We start from the raw sequence: 21,156 nt of genomic DNA, 5'->3' as shown, positions 1-21,156 counted from the left end.
TATTGCTGGTGGTAGGCATGACAACCAACAAGCTGTCTGTTCACATGAATGGCTACCAACAAACTGTGGCCAAAAAACAAGTCGAACACACTGTTGCTGAACACGTTGCCAAACATGATACCCAATTTTCTCACAAATTTCTTCTGACATCAAAAGCTGTACCTCTGCTGTCGACCCCTTTGGGTCACCAGATGAAGAAATTCCTTGTCCTCCCAGCTTGTCCTGAGGTACAATGCTCTGAATGATTCTTTCACATCAGCCACCCCAAGAATCTGAATGACGCTCTAAATGTTTCTTTCACACTGACCACTTGAAGAATCTAATAATAATACAGATTTTACTCCAGCAGTGGAAAAGAAAACTTCTTTCAAACATCTTTTGACCTGGTCAGATGTTTGTTTGCCAGATTTCCTTGCTGTCACCAGGACACATTGTGGCTTAAAGAGGTGGTGGTCCAGATTGCTGTACACACCAGTACCTCTAATACCTCTAATCCAGATTGCCCCACTCCTCAATGGTGATTCAGTGTAGATCCCTCAGAGTGGTTGGTAGGTCACGTCATCAATAAACAGCTCTTTTCAATCTATCCCAGGTATGTTCAATAGGGTTCCTGTCTGGAGAACATGCTGGCCACTAGTCAAGTGATGATGTTATCCCGAAGGAAGTCATTTACAAGATGTGGATGATGGGGGTGTGAATTGTCATCCATCAAGACAAATGTCTTGCCAATATGCTGCTGATATGGTTGCACTAGCAGTTGGAGGATGGCATTCACATATCATTCAGCCATTACGACGTCTTCCCTGACCACCAGTGGCATACATTTTCTACACATAATGCCATCCCAAAACAGCAGGGAACCCCCACCTTGCTGCACTCATTAGACAGTGTGTCTAAGGCGTTCAGCCAGACTGGGTTGCTTCCAAACACATCGATGATTGTCTGGTTGAAGGCATATGCGACACTCATCGGTGAAGAAAACGTGATGCCAATCCTGAGCGGTCCATTTGGCATGTGGTTCGGCCCATCTGTAGTGTGCTGCATGGTGTTGTGGGTGCAAAGATGAAAGATGGACCTCACCATGGACGTTGAGAGTGAGGTTGCAGATTATGCAGCCTATTGCGTACAATTTGAGTCATAACGTGACATCCTGTGGCTGCACAAAAAGCATTATTCAACATGGTGGCATTGCTGTCAGGGTTCCTCTGAGCCATAATCCACAGGTAGCAGTCATCCACTGCAGTAGTAGCCCTTGGGCAGCCTGAGCAAGGCACGTCATCAACAGTTCGTGTCTCTCTGTATATATTTCATGTCCGAACAACATTGCTTTGGTTCACTCCGAGATGTCTGGACATTTTCCTTGTTGAGAGCCCTTCCTGGCACAAAGTAACATTGAGGACATGATCGAGGGACAGGCATGGTTGAACTATGGTCAACATGAGCTGTGTACCTCCTTCCCGGTGGAATGACTGGAAATGATCAGTTGTCTGACCCCCTCCTACTAATAGGTGCTGCACATGCATGGTTGTTTACATCTTTGCGTGGGTTTAGTGACAACTCTGAACAGTTAAAGCGACAGTGTCTGTGATATCTGTGATACAATATCTACAGTCAACGTCCATCTTCAAGAGTTCTGGGAACCGGGGCAATGCAAAACTTTTTTTGATGTGTGAATGTATTGCATTATTTTGCCCATTTTACATACCCGTTGAGTACCTTCAAGACTGTTAATTGATACTTGGAAAAGTTACCTTGCTAGTTTGATAAGAAGAGGAAGGAAATATCCCACAATTAACTGAATTTGTCCTCCGGTGGAACAATGGCAATAGCAGTGATGCTGCCTGTGTGCGTTCCTGGGTGTGAATCTCATATGAAGTGAGTTGTCAGTGGGAGGGGGCATGGAAGAGATACTGTACATGCAACAATGTCTGGGCACAGATCATGTACAGTGTTACGTCAGAGAGAAGAAAAGTGAGGGGGGAGAGGGTCGGGAGAGACATGCCCTACACCTGCTCCTTGGCAATATGCCTACTCCTAGCCAATCACTTCATTAGCACAGCTGACGACAGCAACGTGGTTGGATACCAAAATACTGGGTGCACTGGACACTGAAATCTGGCTGTTCACCTGTGAACTATTTTGTCAGAAAGAAATCATTGGCATAAATAGATTACACAGCAATAATGGGTCACAAGTGGTAGGCACTCACAGACATAGCAACTGCAACAGGCACTAGTCAAAATGCTGCTAGTCTGAACTCAACAAAAAAAAAATGTATATGCACTTATGCCATTATAAGGTGTATATGTATATGTCACTATAAGATGCTTCACAAAAGTTTGAAAATTTCTTTTGGAAAAGGAAAATTTTGAAAAATGTTTCCGCCATTTTTAGCAATATATAATCTTCTGATTGCATAAACAATTGTTGCAGGTTGTTTAATGCTGTAAATAAGCCTATCATATTCCATAAGCAGCTGTTTGTTGCCGTTTGCAATCTTCTGGTCACTGTGCTGCTCAGGGCAATCTATTACAAAAACATCTTGTTCCACTATGGTGTCAGAGGAACACAATTGTAGTATGCAATCAATACTCAATCTAAATTAAGTAAGCATGTTCCAAACAATCAAACTGAGATGCCTAATGAGAATCACACACGTACAAGGTTTAATTGCCAGATGGCTTTCAAAAGAGAGAGACTTCTGAATTTTAAACAATTTTTAATAATTTAGAATCAGATGAGAAAACATAGTTATCAAATCATACAAAATACATCTGAATGATGCTTTTTCTCCAAAAAATGTTTTATCCATGGACCACAATGTGAAGAATTGTGGTTTTGAGGATATAATACTGCATTCATTAAAGACACACAGGACTTTCTCAGGAGCCTTTGGAGATGTTCTCATCAGGGGATCTCACCAAAATGAAGGGAATGAAAAACACTGCCTGATGAAAAACGTGCGAAGCTCAGAAGGGCAGGAGGAAACAGAATGAAATGGTATGGCATGTCATGTTATTTCAGTGATTACAAAATTGAGTAAATTTAGAAAGAACTTGGCAGTATGGGCCCATTTATAAATATGATGTTGCACTCTTTGTGTTTTAGATGCATATACTGATTCAGCAAGGAAGGGTACCGTGAAGCTGTTGTATCCTCCACTGAAATGAGCTGGCCCACAACTGTTGTAAATGGACCTTGATATCACGGAACTGGCACTAGGATAGAGTCGACCTCCACACTAGTCCCACAAATGTTCAATTAGGGAAAGATCTCACTATCTTGTTGGCACAGGTGTGATTGTCTGCCTACTTAGCTGGGTGGTAATGTGCTTGCCTGCAACACATTGGGCCCCGGGTTCGATTCCTGGCAGGGTCGAATACTTTCTCTGCTCAGGGACTGGGTGTTGTGTAGTCCTCATAATCATTTCATCCTCATCATAAGCCGCAAATTGCCCAATGTGGCGGCAACTGAAATAAGAAATGCACTTGGCGGCCGAACCAGAATGGGACATCCCAGCTAACAGCGCCATAGGATAATTTCACACGTTTACCTCAACATCCCCCCCCTCCTCCATGAACCAGGGACCTAGCCATTGGTGGGGAGGCTTGCGTGCCTCAGCGATACAGATGGCCGTACCATAGGTGCAACCACAATGGAGGGGTATCTGTTGAGAGGCCAGACAAATGTGTGGTTCTTGAAGAAGGGCAGCAGCCTTTTCAGTAGTTGCAGGGGCAACAATCTGGATGATTGACTGATCTGGCCTTGTAACACTAACCAAAACGGCCTTGCTGTGCTGGTACTGCAAACAGCTGAAAGCAAGAGGAAACTACAGCTGTAATTTTTCCTGAGGGCTTGCCACTTTACTGTATGATTAAATGATGATGGTGTCCTCTTGGGTAAAATATTCCGGAGGTAAAATAGTCCCCCATTCAGATCTCCGGGCGGGGACTACTCAACAGGACGTCGTTATCAAGAGAAAGAAAACTGGCGTTCTACGGATCGGAGCATGGAATGTCAGATCCCTTAATCGGGCAGGTAGGTTAGAAAATTTAAAAAGGGAAATGGATAGGGAAGTTAGATATAGAGGGAATTAGTGAAGTTCAGCGGCAGGAGGAACAAGACTTCTGGTCAGGTGACTATAGGGTTATAAACACAAAATCAAATAGGGTAACGCAGGAGTAGATTTAATAAGGAATAGGAAAATAGCAATGCAGGTAAGCTACTATGAACAGCATAGTGAACGCATTATTTAATCATAGCTAACACCTGGTTCAAGAATCATGAAATAAGGTTGTATACACGGAAGAAGCCTGGAGATACTAGAAGGTATCAGATGGATTATATAATGGTAAGACAGAGAATTAGGAACCAGGTTTTAAATTGTAAGACATTTCCAGGGGCAGATGTGGACTCTGACCACAATCTATTGGTTATAAACTATAGATTAAAACTGAAGAAACTGCAAAGACGTGAGAATTTAAGGAGATGGGACCTGGATAAACTGAAAGAACCAGATGTTGTACAGAGTTTCAGTAAGAGCATAAGGGAACAATTGACAGGAATGGGGTAAAGAAATACAGTAGAAGGAGAATGGGTAGCTTTGAGGTATGAAGTAGTGAAGGCAGCGGAGAATCAAGAACGTAAAAAGACGAGGGCTAGTAGAAATCCTTTGGTAACAGAAGAAATATTGAATTTAATTGATGAAAGGAGAAAATATAAAAATGCAGTAAATGAAGCAGGCAAAAAGGAATACAAACGTCTCAAAAATGAGATCGACCAGAAGTGCAAAATGGCTAAAAGGCTTATCTCACGTGGGGTAAGATAGATACTCCCTACAGGAAAATTAAAGAGACCTTTGGAGAAAAGAGAACCACTTGTATGAATATCAAGAGCTCAGATGGAAACCCAGTTCTAAGCAAAGAAGGGAAAGCAGAAAGGTGGAAGGAGTATATAGAGGATCTAGACAAGGGCAATGTACTTGAGGACAATATTATGGATATGGAAGAGGATATAGATGAGGATGAAATGGGAGATATGAGTTGATACAAGGCCCCAGGAGTAGACAACATTCCATTAGCACTACTAACAGCCTTGGGAGAACTAGTCATGACAAAACTCTGCCATCTGGTGAGCAAGATGTATGGGACAGGTGAAATACCCTCAGACTTCAAGAAGAATATAATAATTCAAATCCCAGAGAAAGCAGGTGTTGGCAGATGTGAAAATTACCAAACTATCAGTTTAATAAGTCACAGCTGCAAAATACTAACGCGAATTCTTTAAAGACAAATGGAAAAACTGGTAGAAGCCGACCTCGGGGAAGATCAGTTTGGATTTTGTAGAAATGTTGGAACATGTGAGGCAATACAGACCTTACAACTTATCTTAGAAGAAAGATTAAGGAAAGGCAAACCTTCATTCCTAGCATTTGTAGACTTAGAGAAAACTTTTGACAATGTTGACTGGAATACTCTCTTTCAAATTCTGAAGGTGGTAGGGGTAAAATACAGGGAGCGAAAGGCTATTTACAATTTGTACAGAAACCAAATGGCAGATATAAGAGTCGAGGGACATGAAAGGGAAACAGTGATTGGGAAGGGAGTGAGACAGGGTTGTAGCCTCTCCCCGATGTTATTCAATCTATATATTGAGCAAGCTGTAAAGGAAACAAAAGAAAAATTTGGAGTAGGTATTAAAATCCATGGAGAAGAAATAAATGCTTTGAAGTTCGCCGATGACATTGTAATTCTGTCAGAGACAGCAAAGGACTTGGATGAGCAGCTGAATGGAATGGACACTGTCTGAAAGGAGGATCTAAGATGAACATCATCTAAAGCAAAACGAGGATAATGGAATGTAGTCGAATTAAGTCAGGTGATGCTGAGGGAATTAGATTAGGAAATGAGACACTTAAAGTAGTAAATGAGTTTTGCTATTTGGGGAGCAAAATAACTGATGATGGTCGAAGTAGAGAGGATATAAAATGTAGACTGGCAATGGCAAGGAAAGCGTTTCTGAAGAAGAAAAATTTGTTAACATAGAGTATAGATTTCAAGGTCAGGAAGTCTTTTCTGAAAGTATTTGTATGGAGTGTAGCCATGTACGGAAATGAAACATGGATGATAAATAGTTTGGACAAGAAGAGAATAGAAGCTTTCGAAATGTTGTGCTACAGAAGAATGCTGAAGATTAGATGGGTAGAGCACATAACTAATGAGAGGTATTGAATAGAATTGGGGAGAAGAGGAGTTTGTGGCACAACTTGACTAGAAGAAAGGATCGGTTGGTAGGACATGATCTGAGGCATCAAGGGATCACCAATTTAGTACTGGAAGGCTGTGTGGAGGGTAAAAATTGTAGAGGGAGAGCAAGAGATGAATAACGATGTTGGTTGCAGTAGCTACTGGGAGATGAGGAAGCTTGCACAGGATACAGTAGCATGGAGAGCTGCATCAAACCAGTCTCAGGACTGAAGACAACAACAACAACACCAACAACAACCTCAACATCACACAGACAGTTTACAGAGACACATGCCATGTGAGGACAAGCACTGTTCTGTTGAAAATTGGTGCCACGGTTATGTCTCAAGAGATAACAAGTGAGGACGTGGATGTCTGTGACATACCACTGTGCTGTCAGAGTTTCCCTAAACACTACCCACCACAATCTGAAGTCATACATGATGGCTCCCCACACTGTGAATCCAGAAGTAAATCTGGTGCGCCTCTTCAAAACATTGGACAAATGGAACTTCTCCCCAGATCATCGTCATACTTGCTGATGATGGACATTTGGGGTAGTGTACAACACGATTCATTGCAGATCAGAAACTGACACCACATATCAGCAGTCCTAGCTTCTTGGTCATGGCACCACACCATAGACACCCATTAGTGTTGTGGTGTTTATGACAGCCTATGCATGGGATGGTAATTCCATAGTCCTGCTGCTGCTAGTCTCCAATCATGGTATGGGGCAATACAGAGAAAGTTGCAAGGAGTCCATTACTTCTTCTTGGATGGCAGATACTGGTGCGAAGGAATTACAAAGTGTTTCATCCACAATATGGCAATCCTTTCTTGTGGTGGTCAGACATGGTCAACTGAAACCTTGATGACCAATGTGCCTGACCTCAAATTCCCATTCAACCAAACATTAGGCCACTGTCACATTTGAATACTCAACAAAACTATTCAACCAGCTGGTCAAATGGAATCTCGCAATGGTGCCCCTTCCGAATTCTGTCAGGTACTGTCTTACGCGAGTATGCAGCATCTCTGTATCATCCACAGTGACTATTAAACATCCTATGCTGCTCATGTCTTTTGTATACCCTGACAGGCCTGGTAAGAAGAAAATTAAACATGAAGAACACTAATGCACTCTGGTGGCTGTTCTACCCACTGCAGAGAACTGAAACTCTAATCATTTACATACCCACTGATGGTGTGTATGTGTATGAAGTTACACTGACACCCATTCATGTCTTCTGGGTGCTTCACTTTCTGTCATTCAGTGTAGATTTCCTGAAACTTTTATAAACACTTCTACATATACATCTGATAAATTGCATATACATATCCATACAGTAATAATATATGTTCTGACCAGTCACAAATCATTACAATACTTTCAGCATTTCGCGGCCCTGTCAGCAACTGTATAAATATTAAATTCAAAATTAACAGCCTCAGTTGCGGAATTACCTAGATTTACCTAGGTTTCAATTGGGATAACCCAACCTTCTTCAGAATTAACCTTACTAATGTTTGTCCATAATGGACATTGTCAAACTAAAAATACAAATACACCAAGTGTCGTCATATTTTAAAAACTTCACTGAAGCTGCCTCAGCCCCACTTCCCGACCGCAATGCGACAGCCACGAGTGTTGTACTGGAACTGCCAGTAACATCATGAGGCCCGTCTAAGCGGACGCATTACTTCGCGCCTGCGCATAAACTGTGTGATGTGTACTTTTTGGGGCAAGACGCAACCTAACTCTTAAATTAGAATTTACCAAAAATGAAATAAAATAAAGGCGCAAGTGAGGAAAAGGGCGTATATATTAACCTGTGCAGAACATATTTGGAACTACTGTCTTAACATTTATTGATTATTCTTTGATCTTGATATGAAAAGGACATCACATGTTTACAATGTGTGACCTGTCTAGGACAATATTGTGCTTAAGCACGAAGTTTAATCACCTAATAAGAACATGGATGGGAAGGACATTAGAATGCCAACATCGTCATTATTATGCCTAGGTGCATAATTTTTAAAACGTAAAGGTTAAGCATTTGCTTAGCTATAGTTACAACGCATGAACATCCTATTGACTTAGCACACAAATGGTCATGAATGAACTTATGAACAGTCTACATCTAATCTGTAAGAGCTGGAAATAGTGGCCATATAAAATAGTCAATATTCAAGATTAGTATAATTGACCTGATGGCCCAGAAACAAGCCAAAACAAACTTATGTACGTGCTTGATGAAGTTATGGTTATCAGTTACAGAGGACTAAAGTAGGGGAAAATATGGCAGCAATGGGGCACTATTTCCATGAAGGTAATCCACACATGTACTATAATTGACCAACAAAGATCAATATGTACTTAAAGAACTAGTTTAAACTATGGGAGGATGACGAGAAAATGGTTAAATTGTAATGTGATTAGGCAAGCATCGCTCGAAAGGACGTCTTTAAATGTCATTGAGTAAGATCAATTCCATCTGATCTGGCTAGTCTAACCAAACTTACGTATCCAGTAGATTGTGGTGGGGTGATGTTATCCTCCCGAGATACTTATATGGATATGACTGCCATTAATTAAGTAAGTGATTTCCGGTCATATTGAAACACTAAGTGGTAGCACCTATATTCTATACTAGAGCAGTGACTTGGTGATCGTCATTCCGGTTACATGCTGTTGGTCAATTAAGTTATTATCCACTACTTAACTCAAGTGTTGACACCGTTCTTAAATCTAGAATGTGCATACCGAATATCGGTTGACCATCTATGTGCAAGTTCAACGTGCTCGATGCGCCAAATGATGACTGTTCATAAGTTATCTCATGACCATTTGTGTGCTAAGTCAATAGGATGTTCATGCGTTGTAACTATAGCTAAGCAAATGCTTAACCTTTACGTTTTAAAAATTATGCACCTAGGCATAATAATGACGATGTTGGCATTCTAATGTCCTTCCCATCCATGTTCTTATTAGGTGATTAAACTTAGTGCTTAAGCACAATATTGTCCTAGACAGGTCACACATTGTAAACATGTGATGTCCTTTTCATATCAAGATCAAAGAATAATCAATAAATGTTAAGACAGTAGTTCCAAATATGTTCTGCACAGGTTAATATATACGCCCTTTTCCTCACTTGCACCTTTATTTTATTTCATTTTTGGTAAATTCTAATTTAAGAGTTAGGTTGCGTCTTGCCCCAAAAAGTACACATCACACAGTTTATGCGCAGGCGCGAAGTAATGCGTCCGCTTAGACGGGCCTCATGATGTTACTGGCAGTTCCAGTACAACACTCGTGGCTGTCGCATTGCGGTCGGGAAGTGGGGCTGAGGCAGCTTCAGTGAAGTTTTTAAAATATGACGACACTTGGTGTATTTGTATTTTTAGTTTGACAATGTCCATTATGGACAAACATTAGTAAGGTTAATTCCGAAGAAGGTTGGGTTATCCCAATTGAAACCTAGGTAAATCTAGGTAATTCCGCAACTGAGGCTGTTAATTTTGAATTTAACATATTATTACAATTAATGATACATGTATTCTGGGAAATATACTGAAGTTTAAGAGTGAATTAAAAAGCTTTCTGTTGTTTTTTTAAAACTAGGTCATATTTTAAATGACGTTAAAACCACAACATCATACAACTATCATTTTATAATGTTTCAAAGTCTGAAGCATTAATTAAGGGTATGTTTTGGACTTATTTCAGATACACTATCAGAAGCTGCTCTAGTGGCATCTATGGAATATGATTCATGTTATGTAATGTAAGGAAATTGCAGTAGCTTGTGAATAAATTAACGACACTTAATGCAGTGCATATTATAAGTGGTGTTCAAAAAGAAACAAGTTGGAGGCATAGTGACAGAAACCAGTACCTGTATGTAAGAAGTATTGACACTGGCTGTTGAGACACTCATCCCACTGTGAAACAAGGCAGTGAATGGCTGTCTCACAAAATTCCCGAGGCTGCAATGTTAAGCAGTTCCGCACATACAGCTGGACGTCATCGTCTGAGGTGAATTGTTTGCCCCTCAGAGCCTTTTTAAAGGGACAAAAAATGGTGTAATCACAGGCAGAGAGGTCCAGACTGTATGGAGGGTGGCCAAAACCTCCCATTTGAATTTCTGCAGGAGTGCCGTGACTGTGCTGGCCGTATAAGGCTTTGCACTGTCTTGGCACAGAATGACCCCACGCGTGATATTGCCTGGTTGTTTTGATTTGATCACTTGGTAAAGGTTGGTCAAGGTTTGTGAGTAACACTGAGCATTCACTGTTGTCCCATCCTGCATGAAGTGAATCAGAAGGGGGCCATCTTGGACAAAGAAGTATGTCAGCATAACGATTCACCTCGGACAACGACGTCCAGCTGTACATGCGAAACTGGTTAACATCGCAGCCCGGGAGTTTTATGAGACAGCCATTCACCACCTTGTGTCACAGTGGGACAAGTATCTCAACAGCCACAGTCAATACTTCCAACATACAGTACTGGTTTCTGTAATTATGCTTCCGGCTCATTTCTTTTTGAATGTCCCTTATATTTTAGTCTTCATACAACGTCCAACAAAAGCTCATTCACTCATGCAGCCATGCAATTATAAGTATCTATATTTGAGTGTGTCTTAGTCAGTCAGCTCTAAGAAAGAACGTCGAAGACTCAGCAACAATTTGCTTCTTATTTCTGTGCATTTTAGCATCTCAAGACCTTAACAGCACATTGAGTTGTTACCTTTAATTCTTCCATTATTTGTATTTCATCTGGGATTTTCGAGTATGATAGAAAACATTTGGCTAGTTTAAGACAAAAGTTAAATAAACTGCCTTCAGAAATCATTAATGACGTTTTTAAATGGCTATCTGCAGTTTCGCACACATAATTCATCTGACATAGAGAAACATGCATGATGTAATAATAAGAATGATCACATTATGAGCTAAACTTCATGAGACCATGCAATCTTGTCATTATTTCTTGATGGTAAAACTGAATTTCAGATAATCTGTTAGGATCTTAATCATGAGTGATTTAATATAAAACAAGTAATATCTATATCAACAAAGGTTCTTGCAGTAGCTGCAATGTCTTGTTTCAAATCTTTTGTATCTTAAATGATCTACAAATTCTGCTACTGGATAGATGCAATGATCCAATAAGAATGCCCTTAGGGTTTTGCAAAAGAGTAAGAATGACAATATGTCTTTTACTTTGTATGGAAGTCTATTGTAGATTTATGTATCGCTGCTTACTGTGGAGGTTTTATAGGCTGGTGTCCTTATTGACTGGACATGAAACTTTTCCTTTTGTCTTGTATTATGTTCAAGGATATTAAAATTTTCATTTACATGTTTTAAATTCTTTATAATATATTTACAGATTTCTAGTATATACCTACAGGGAAGAGGGACAATTGATGACTTTTGAAAGAGGGGTTTGCAAGAATCTGTTTGTCGGGCATGTTGCATTGCTCTTACAGTTCTTTTTTGAGTTCAGAAGATGACTGAACTAGGTGGAGTATTTCCCCAGAATATAATTCTGTACAGTAGGATGCTGTGGAATTGGACAAAGTAGGCAGTTCGGACAATGCTATAACTTGCTTTCACAGAGAGTAAACACAGACTGTAACATATTTTATTTAGTGCTCCAATAATTTTGTTTATATGCATGCGCCATTTGAAGTAATTTTGAAGCCATAAGCCTAAAAACTTTGTTTCCGGAGAAGATGAAATTTTGTTGTCACGCTGGTGCAGTATGCATCACATTTTAAACGAAATTTAGGAATGTTGTTTTAATCTTGACAATTTGCCTGAAACTTTTAGAGTTATTATAATTTAGTTCAAATGTTCACTCGGTTACAAGGTCTAAATGTTGTGCATTATTTTTAGAATATGCAATGTGCCTAATGCTATGCCATAAACGAAACACTACAAGAGCATTTATAGGTGCATATATGAGGAAAAAATGGAAAAAAATGAGACTGAGAATTATATATATCCAACACAATAAGATATTTAACAATGTAATTCTGTGTGTGTGTTTGTGTGTTTTGTTCATGTGCCTGTCTGCCGGCACTTTCCCGCTTGGTAAGTCTTGGAATCTTTGTTTTTAATATATTTTTCCCATGTGGAAGTTTCTTTCTATTTTATTTACATCAAATATGATAAATTTATGTAACACAATTGGTGGTACAATGGACTTCCATTTTACTGTCATACAAACATAATGGCCCAAATTCACAGCCTGATCCTCGTATCTACAACATTTCAGAGTTATACTTTCTGACATGTTGCACTGGGAATAAAATAATGTCATGTATTTGTCTGTATAAGAGTATTCCGTTGCTATTAAAACAAGTACATCACTTCCTTAAAAGTGAAAACAGCAGATCCCCCTCCCTTAACCCAGTTGTATAGAGTATTTAGTGCCACATATAGAGGACCCAAAGACCACTTTTCATGATGGTCATTCCTTATTCTTTTATGAAACCTTTCATAAGCTTCACGTGCAACATTATGAAGAGAGAACTATGAGTATCAGAAAAAATTTGAAAGTCCACAGACAACAGAAAAGCCCATTTACACCAAAAACCAAGTCCAAGTTTTAGGAGAGTAAACAGTGCAAAATCTATTGAATAAGTAGCTGCAGCTAATGGAAAACACGAAGTGAAGAGGGATTGCCATTGAGGGTATTACATACAGTTATAGGTAATTTCTCTGATATGCTGTAACATGACAGGTGTGACCAGAGTTCATATATCTACTTGCTGTTTGGTAATGCCTCTCTGATCCTAACTATGTTTATTCCTCCATGTAGGTGCCCTGGCAGCAGTAGTTGCAAGCTAATTGAGCTGAAGTATGAAGCCAGTGCTTCCACAACTGTTGTGGCTGTTTCAAAAGGACTTTCCTGTGGAAGAATTGCAGGAACTGTAAATGGAATTGGTAACGACAGAGAAGTCTTGGCTTCTATATAGTGAATGGAGTTTAGCCCAGCAGCATATGTGGTACTGGCTGTAACTCTGTTGGAGGCACCAGTTGTGAACAGGCAATGGGAGCTGGTGGTGATAGGGTAAAATTCAAGTACCAACTCTATGATGAGCAGCTGGGTCACTACCCACTGCAATCAGCCTTGGCTATAATGACAGTCAGGATCTTGGAGACATCATGTAGCATTGCTGCATATCGGTTGACTTCTGGCTCAGTACAGTGAGCCTTGAAAGAGATGCAAAATGTCTATTGTCTGTCAATGTTAACCACCCTTCACATAGACTAAAACTGCATCTCACATAGCACCTCCCATGTGGAAATCTGTCTCCGATGGAGGTGACTTCATGGCAGCTCACAATATCATTGACAGCAGGATTGGAAGATGCACAGGTACATGAATGTGGTGGCAAACTGTTTAGACTTGTCCAATAACTGGAATAGTATAGAATCCAAAACAAAATCGACTGTATCTGTAAGGAAGGAAGATAAGGATTTAACATCCCACTGGTATTGACAACATTAGAGATGGAGCACTAACCTGAAGTGTTTCAAGGATGGGGAAGGTAATTGGTCATGCTCTTTCAAAGGAACTATTCTGGCATTTGCCTTGAGTGATTTAGGAAAATCACATAAAACAAATCTGGATGGCCAGATGTGGACTGGAACTGTTGTCCTGAATGTGAGTTCAGTGTGCTAACTACTGTGCCACTCATTTGGTGTTTCTGTGTAGGAGAAGGTAATGCCGTTAAGATGTGTAGTCCAAATGTTCTTCATACATTGAGGTAATTTCTTATCAATAATACAATCCTTGGCAGGTGATATCAACAGTCAAGGCTCCTATTATTAGGATTTGGTAATTTTTGTATCCTACTAACCTTTGTGCAGTCTGTGAGAATGCTGCAGAATCCACACACTGATAGGTATCACAATTATGTGATTTATGCACTAGCTGTGGTGTCACCGCCAGACACCACACTTGCTAGGTGGTAGCCTTTAGATTGGCCGCGGTCCGGTAGTATACATTGGACCCGCGTTTGCCACTATCAGTGATTGCAGACCGAGCGCCGCCACACGGCAGGTCTAGAAAGACTTCCTAGCACTCGCCCCAGTTGTACAGACGACTTTGCTAGCGATGGTTCACTGACTTCTACGCTCTCATTTGCCGAGACGATAGTTAGCATAGCCTTCAGCTACATTATTTGCTACGACCTAGCAAGGTGCCAGTATCTGTACTATTGACATTGTGAATCATGTAACATAAAGAGCGACATTCTCTATTAATGGATTAAAGTTAAGTATTCCACCAGCTACATCCGTTTTTCTCAATTCTAATTCCTTTGTCATGTTCCAGACCTCACGCCAGCCTGCGTGAGCTAAAACGTGTGCATTTCGGCCTCCTTTAGGAATACGGTTGGCTCTCCTGCCAACCACAACACTAGCATCAACTTCAAAATATGCAAGATGAATACAAATATTCACATTAAACAAAACACTTGTAGTGGCACTCTATGTGACTCCAGTCTGTGTGAACTTATTCTGTTGAAATCAACACATTATAGAAGTATGGCCAGAGGCTGTGAGCAGAAACAGTAATGTTAGAAACTAACAGTGAAATTCCCTTGTCATCTCAACTTAACGCACGCTCCTCAATGACACAGCAATTGAGTATTAAATATGACTTTAAACTGATGTTTCTGAAAAGAAAAGTTTATCATCCAAGGGCTTTATCAGTTTCGGCTTATGGAAATGAAGTTCTGCAGAATGAAAGGAAATGATGATAAACAGGTAGGAGTACAATTCTGTGGAAGACACAGCTGTTGTTCTTTGGCTTGAGCTGTCAATGGGAGAATAAGCATGTTCAGGTTTGCAGTTTTTGAGATTATGAACAGATGTATGACACATAGCACTTACTCCACTGAGGAATATAAAAGCTTTAATGCATCACATGGGACCTGCTCATCTGGAAAGAAGCTAATTTTTAAACCCTACCACAGCGAGTTGGGATCTGATTTCTTCAATACTGTATTATTAAAACTGAATCAGCACTTTCAAAGACCAGCAGTCCAAGGTGTATATGATAGATAGGGTAGCTTTTTGTGCTGATGAAATTTAAAAAAACCAACACTACATAGTCCCTCCACTCCATTTCCTTTAAACACAGTAGTGGACATAAAAGAAATTTTTTAGTTCCTCAAATGACAGGTCACCAGAGTCTCTCAATGAGTAAAGGAATCTTAGGGTGTAATGTCCCATCAATGATGAGATCATTTTTGACATACCATATGCTTGGATTTGGAATGGATAGGGAATGAAATGAACTGTTTTCTTTTCATAGGAACAATCCCAGCATCTGTTGTGACTAAAGGAAATTATGAAAAATCTAAATCATGATGGCGAGACGCAGATTTGAAACACTACTCTCTGGGTGTGAGACTGATGACTTAACTGCTGCCCTCTGTGACTTTCATTGGTGACAACTTATGGGACAACTGAAGCATTTTGGGCAGGGTGCACAACAAAGGACACCTCAATGGAGCTTGACCCACATGGTGAAGATATGTGATTGTACTGAAACTGATGGCAGTGACAGTGGTTGTGCTGGCCAAAACTGCTTCATTTTCTGAAGCTGGTCAGATAATCTAATAACTGTTAGGCATACAGAGATTGAAAATCTGAGCTCTTATAGTCAGTGTTAACCTCACTAGAACCTTTCTAGCCTCACTGGTATATTTAGAGTGTGTGTAGAATAACATGGGCAAGATGTGCAATCGGTGGGGCATGCATGATGAGAGCAGTAGTGGTACGGGTCAGAGGCAGTCGCTGGGGGGGAAGTGCCAAGTGCTGGAGGGCAAGTGAAATTCCAAACTGAAGCCTGTGCTCATATTTTTATTTTTTGTAAATATTAAGTGGAGCCACATGATGCTCACACTTGCACAATCAACATTCAAATAGATCTACTGTCACCTCTACTTTGGGTATCATCTAAAAGAAATTCAGTTAAAAATGCAACAAAAGCAATGACTTATTCCTGCCTGGCTTGTTAACCATTTGTAACTTTCATAGAAGCAACAGGAGTAGCCAATTTTGTGTGTAACCCACATTTCCTTGTTGTCATGCTAAAATTAACTTCTTTTTGCAAAACACAGCAGTGTTTTTACAATGTTACCTCCCTAGCATGTTGTACAGACACAATTGCAAGAGAGTTCTGAAACAGTGGTTTATTAAGTTTATCAAGTGAGGAACTGAGGAAAAGTAAGGTCGATAGCTTATGAAACAGCATGTCCTTGGTAAAAAAAATATACATGTGATGTTTCAGTTATGTTGTTCCAAAACCTAAAGAATTCCTCATTTTACAAGCTATCAACGGTCTTTAAAAATTACAATATCTCATCGAAAAAGTCTGCAGTCAGTTCAATAACACAGTAGGTAAGTAAGTTTTGCATAATAATCATATGGAAAAAAGTCTCTTCTTCGAGTGCTTTTGTTTGGCATAATCTAATTTTGATATCTCAAACCATTTATGAAATATGTGGAATGTTGTGGATGTTTCATTCTGGCTTTATTGCTGGCATGTATGATAGCAAATGAATGTGCTACATCAGGTCAATTTTCCTGGCACTGGATATGTAGTGATCGCCACAAGTCTAAAGAAAACTTCAATACTTTAGCTAAATTTCAAATGCAGCAACACATTATGCAATAACTATGATCATTAATGAAATGATGGGCATGTCATCAAGAAACTGACATACAAGGCTATAATTAATGCAAAAATGAATTCTTTTTACTGTATAGTTTCTGTAAAATCATTTGTGAAAATTTTCAGGATGTGTGCCTCAATTCTGTCCCTGCAGCACATCACTGACCTGCTGAAAGCTGGCAAACAATGTTGGCCTCCCCTTTCGAACAAATGAATGAACTTGCCCAGCACACTGAACCAAAACTGGTGACTGCAAATCAGCCACCACATCCTACATGGACTGTAGTAACAATATTAAGTGTGACCAGGCAGTGTCCACTTCCTAGTCATTCACGGAGCCAGTTGTCACAAGCTTGGAATGTTGGGGACTGAAGAGTAACCAGGAAGGATGGCCAAATCCATAAACCTTATAAGCAAACGGTAAATTCCAGTACAAATCCCAAATTCAAGAGTGAGTTCTAACAAATATAAATTGTGCACAATCTGTAGAGTAAATATATGCAGCAGGATCAAAACACAAAGTGAAATGTCTCTATCCTGAGCAGAGTTACTTGAGGGTATAGATGATGACTTCCATCTATGTAATACAGTAGGCATGGCAACAATACTTTATGAGTAGTCATGATATTTGATGTGACAACAATATTGTTGGCACTTGCTCAATGTTTACATCCCTTCTTCCAACTACAATACAAAATGATCACTTGTCAAAAATTTTCTGTGCTCTACATGTTTGTTTCTTCATAAATACTCATGAGTAAAAAAATGTCTATATGGCCCACATACACTAACATATAACAGATTTCTATAATTAACAGAGAAACTCTTTGGAAGATCCATGAACATTCAGCATCTTATTTTATTAGATAAGAACTGTTTTTACTTTTATCAGTTTGGACCACAACTTAAAGTTGTTCACAATTTTATCCCATTCACACGCTTTTTCTTGCAAAATGAAAATCATTGCCTGGGAAATGTTTGCAACACATCTTCAATATACACATCCAAAGAGAAAAATGCTGTGCTCTTACTGAGAATTTTATAGTAATATTCTTAAGATGCTGAATGTATTGAATGTCTAAAGCACTTCTTCTCATCATAAGTGTTCTTTATGTGCTGTTTCCACTGTTGCACAAGATTATCCTAGTTTATTGGCATTCGTTACATACTTTGTTATCATCCATAACAGTGTTGAGGGATTCAATCCACATTGGGTCAATGTCGCCATCCAGTATAATCCATTTAGGGTTGTCTCCACCTAAGTTTGCTTGATCCCTCATTATAACAGAAAACAAACCTGCAACACAGTGGATGTATATTAGAGTTTTATGATGAGCCACATGTCAAAATAGAATACAAGAATGCCTATTTTCAGAATCAAAGATTCCTTTGTAAGTTCCAATGAAAACATTCTACTACAACAGTTATTCAACAGAAAAATAAAATAAATGAATAAAATGATTAAAAATATTGTGTTTGACTAAGCAAAAATTATTAATTCTTTTACATCTAAAAATCAAAATCAAAATCAAGTAAAAACATTTCATTCAATGGAAGTTATAAAAAGCTGAAACTACACTGTGAACAGCAGCACCATTGCATGATGGGAGTGGCGACTGGGTGGGGATAAGGAGGAGGCTGGGACAGGGAGGGGGAGGGATAGTGTGGTGAGAGTGGTGGACAGTGAAGTGTTGCAGTTTAGACAGAGGGTAGGAGAGAAGGTGCGAAGGGGGGAAGGGGTAAGTAGTGGAAAGGTGAGAAATAAAAATAAAAATAAATTAAAAGACTGGGTGTGGCAGTGAAATGACGGCTGGGCAGTGCTGGAATGGGAACAGTGAAGGGGCTGGATGGGTGAGGACAATGACTAATGAAGGTTGAGGCCAGGAGGGTTATGGGAACATAGGATGTATTGCAGGGAAAGTTCCCACCAGTGCAATTCAGAAAAGCTAGTGTTGGTAGGGGAAGGATCCATATGGCACAGGCTGTGAAGTAGTCATTGAGATGAAGGGTATCATGTTTGGCAGCGTGTTCAGCTACAGGATGGTCCACTTGTTTTTTGGCCACAGTTTGTCGGTGGCCATTCATGCGTTCCACCCACAAACCATGCCACAGTGATTCTATTCCTGCAATCCAGCAGGATCTCCAGTAACTACTCAAATCCTTAAGCCCATCCCAGAACCTCTCCCCAGAGCCCATCTCTCTAGTTACCCCTATCACTCCCTGCACTCCCACGTTCTACATGCTTCTTAAAGTCTATAAACCCAACCACCCAGGACACCCCATTGTGGCCGGAGACTGTGCCCCCACTGAGAGAATCTCTGCTCTCATAGACCAACACCTTCAACCTATTACCCGGAACCTATCCTCCTATATAAAAGATACCAACCATTTCCTCGACCAACTCTCCACAGTTCCTTTCCCTTTACCACACGGTGCCCTGCTCGTCACTATTGATGCCACCTCTCTGTACACTAACATTGCTAATGCCCATTGCCTTACTGCTATTGAACACTACCTTTCTAGATGCCCTATGGATTCCAAACCAACAACCTCTTCCCTAGTCTCCATGACCAACTATATCCTCACCCACAATAACTTCTCTTTTGAAGGCATTACCTACAAACAAATCCGTGGTATGGCTATGGGTATCCGCATGGCACCATCCTATGATAACCTATTCACAGGCCATCTAGAGGAATCCTTCCAAAAACCCAGAATCCTAAACCCCTCACCTGGTTCAGATTCATTGATGACATCTTTGCTATCTCGATTGAAGGTGATGACACCTTATTCACATTCCTCCAGAACCTCAACAACTTCTCCCCCATTTATTTCACCTGGTCCTACATGACCCAACAAGCCACCTTCCTAAATGTTTACCTCCACCTCAGAGATAGCTACATCACTATCTCCATTCATATCAAACCTACTAACCACCAGCAATACCTCCACTTCGACAGCTGCCACCCGTTTCATACCAAGAAGTCCCTTCGTACAGCCTAGTCACCCGTGGTCGTCGCATCTGCAGTGACGAGCAGTCCCTCTCTAAATATACCGAGGGTCTCACTGAAGTCTTCACTGACTGTAATTATCCTCCCATCCTTGTACAAAAACAACTTTCCTGTGACTTATCTTTTCAGTCTCCCACCACCTCCCAAAGTCCCACAGTCTGGCCACAGAGGAGCATTTCCCTTGTAACTCAGTACCATCTGGGACTGGAGCAACTGAATTACATTCTCCACCAGGGTTTTGATTACCTCTCGACGTGCCCTGATATGAGAAATGTCCTACCCACTATCCTTCCCACCCCTCCTACTGTGGTATTCCACCGTCCACCAAGCCTACACAATATACTCATCCATCCTTACACAACCCCTGCTCCCAATCCCTTACCTCATGGCTCATACCCCTGTAATAGACCTAGATGCAAGACCTGTCCCATACATCCTCCTACCACCACCTACTCCAGTCCGGTCACTAACATCACCTATCCTATCAAAGGCAGGGCTACCTGTGAAACCAGTTGTGATTTACAAGCTAAGCTGCAACCACTGTGCTGCATTCTATGTATTCATGACAACCAACAAGCTGTCTGTGCACATGAACGGCCACTGACAAACTGTGGCCAAAAAACAAGTGGACCACCCTGTTGCTGAACACACTGCCAAACATGATACCCCTCATCTCAATGACTGCTTCACAGCCTGTGCCATATGGATTCTTTCCACCAACACCAGCTTTTCTGAATTGTGCTAGTGGGAACTTTCCCTGCAATACATCCTCCTGGCCTCAACCTTCGTTAGTCACTGTCCTCACCCATCCAGCTCCCACCCTGTTCCCATTCCAGCACTACACAGCCGTCATTTCACTGCCACACCCTGTCTTTTAATTTATTTTTATTTCTCTCCTTTCCGCTACTTACCCCCTCCCCCCTCTGCAGCTTCTCTCCTACCCTCTGTCTAAACTCAACACTTCACTGTCCACCACTCCCACCACACTATCCCTACCCCTCTCCACCTCAGCCTCCTCCTTACCCCCACCCAGTCGCCACTCCCACCATGCACTGGTGCTGCTGCTCGCAGTTTAGTTTCGGCTCTCTGAGACTGCAGACATGTGTGCAAGTTGCACTTGCATGTGTGTGTGTGTGTGTGTGTGTGTGTGTGTGTGTGTGTGTGTGTGTGCGTGCGTGCACTGGTGACA

The 21,156-nt window shown here is 40.7% G+C and overlaps 1 protein-coding gene across 1 annotated transcript in view; it reads right to left on the bottom strand.

Moving 5' to 3' along the window:
* Window positions 1-21,156, bottom strand: part of LOC126355394 (dynein beta chain, ciliary) — a 677,699-nt gene that overhangs the window by 291,161 nt on the left and 365,382 nt on the right. Inside the window, exon 41 of the mRNA XM_050005692.1 lies at window positions 18,126-18,253. Within this exon, the coding sequence (XP_049861649.1) occupies window positions 18,126-18,253 (128 nt within the window). The remainder of the gene's footprint in view (window positions 1-18,125; window positions 18,254-21,156) is intronic.

This window comes from Schistocerca gregaria, chromosome 3 (assembly GCF_023897955.1).
Source record: "Schistocerca gregaria isolate iqSchGreg1 chromosome 3, iqSchGreg1.2, whole genome shotgun sequence".
Classification (NCBI taxonomy): domain Eukaryota; kingdom Metazoa; phylum Arthropoda; class Insecta; order Orthoptera; family Acrididae; genus Schistocerca; species Schistocerca gregaria.
Note: the sequence above shows the minus strand (reverse complement) of the source record. Positions and strands in the feature narration are given on the sequence as shown.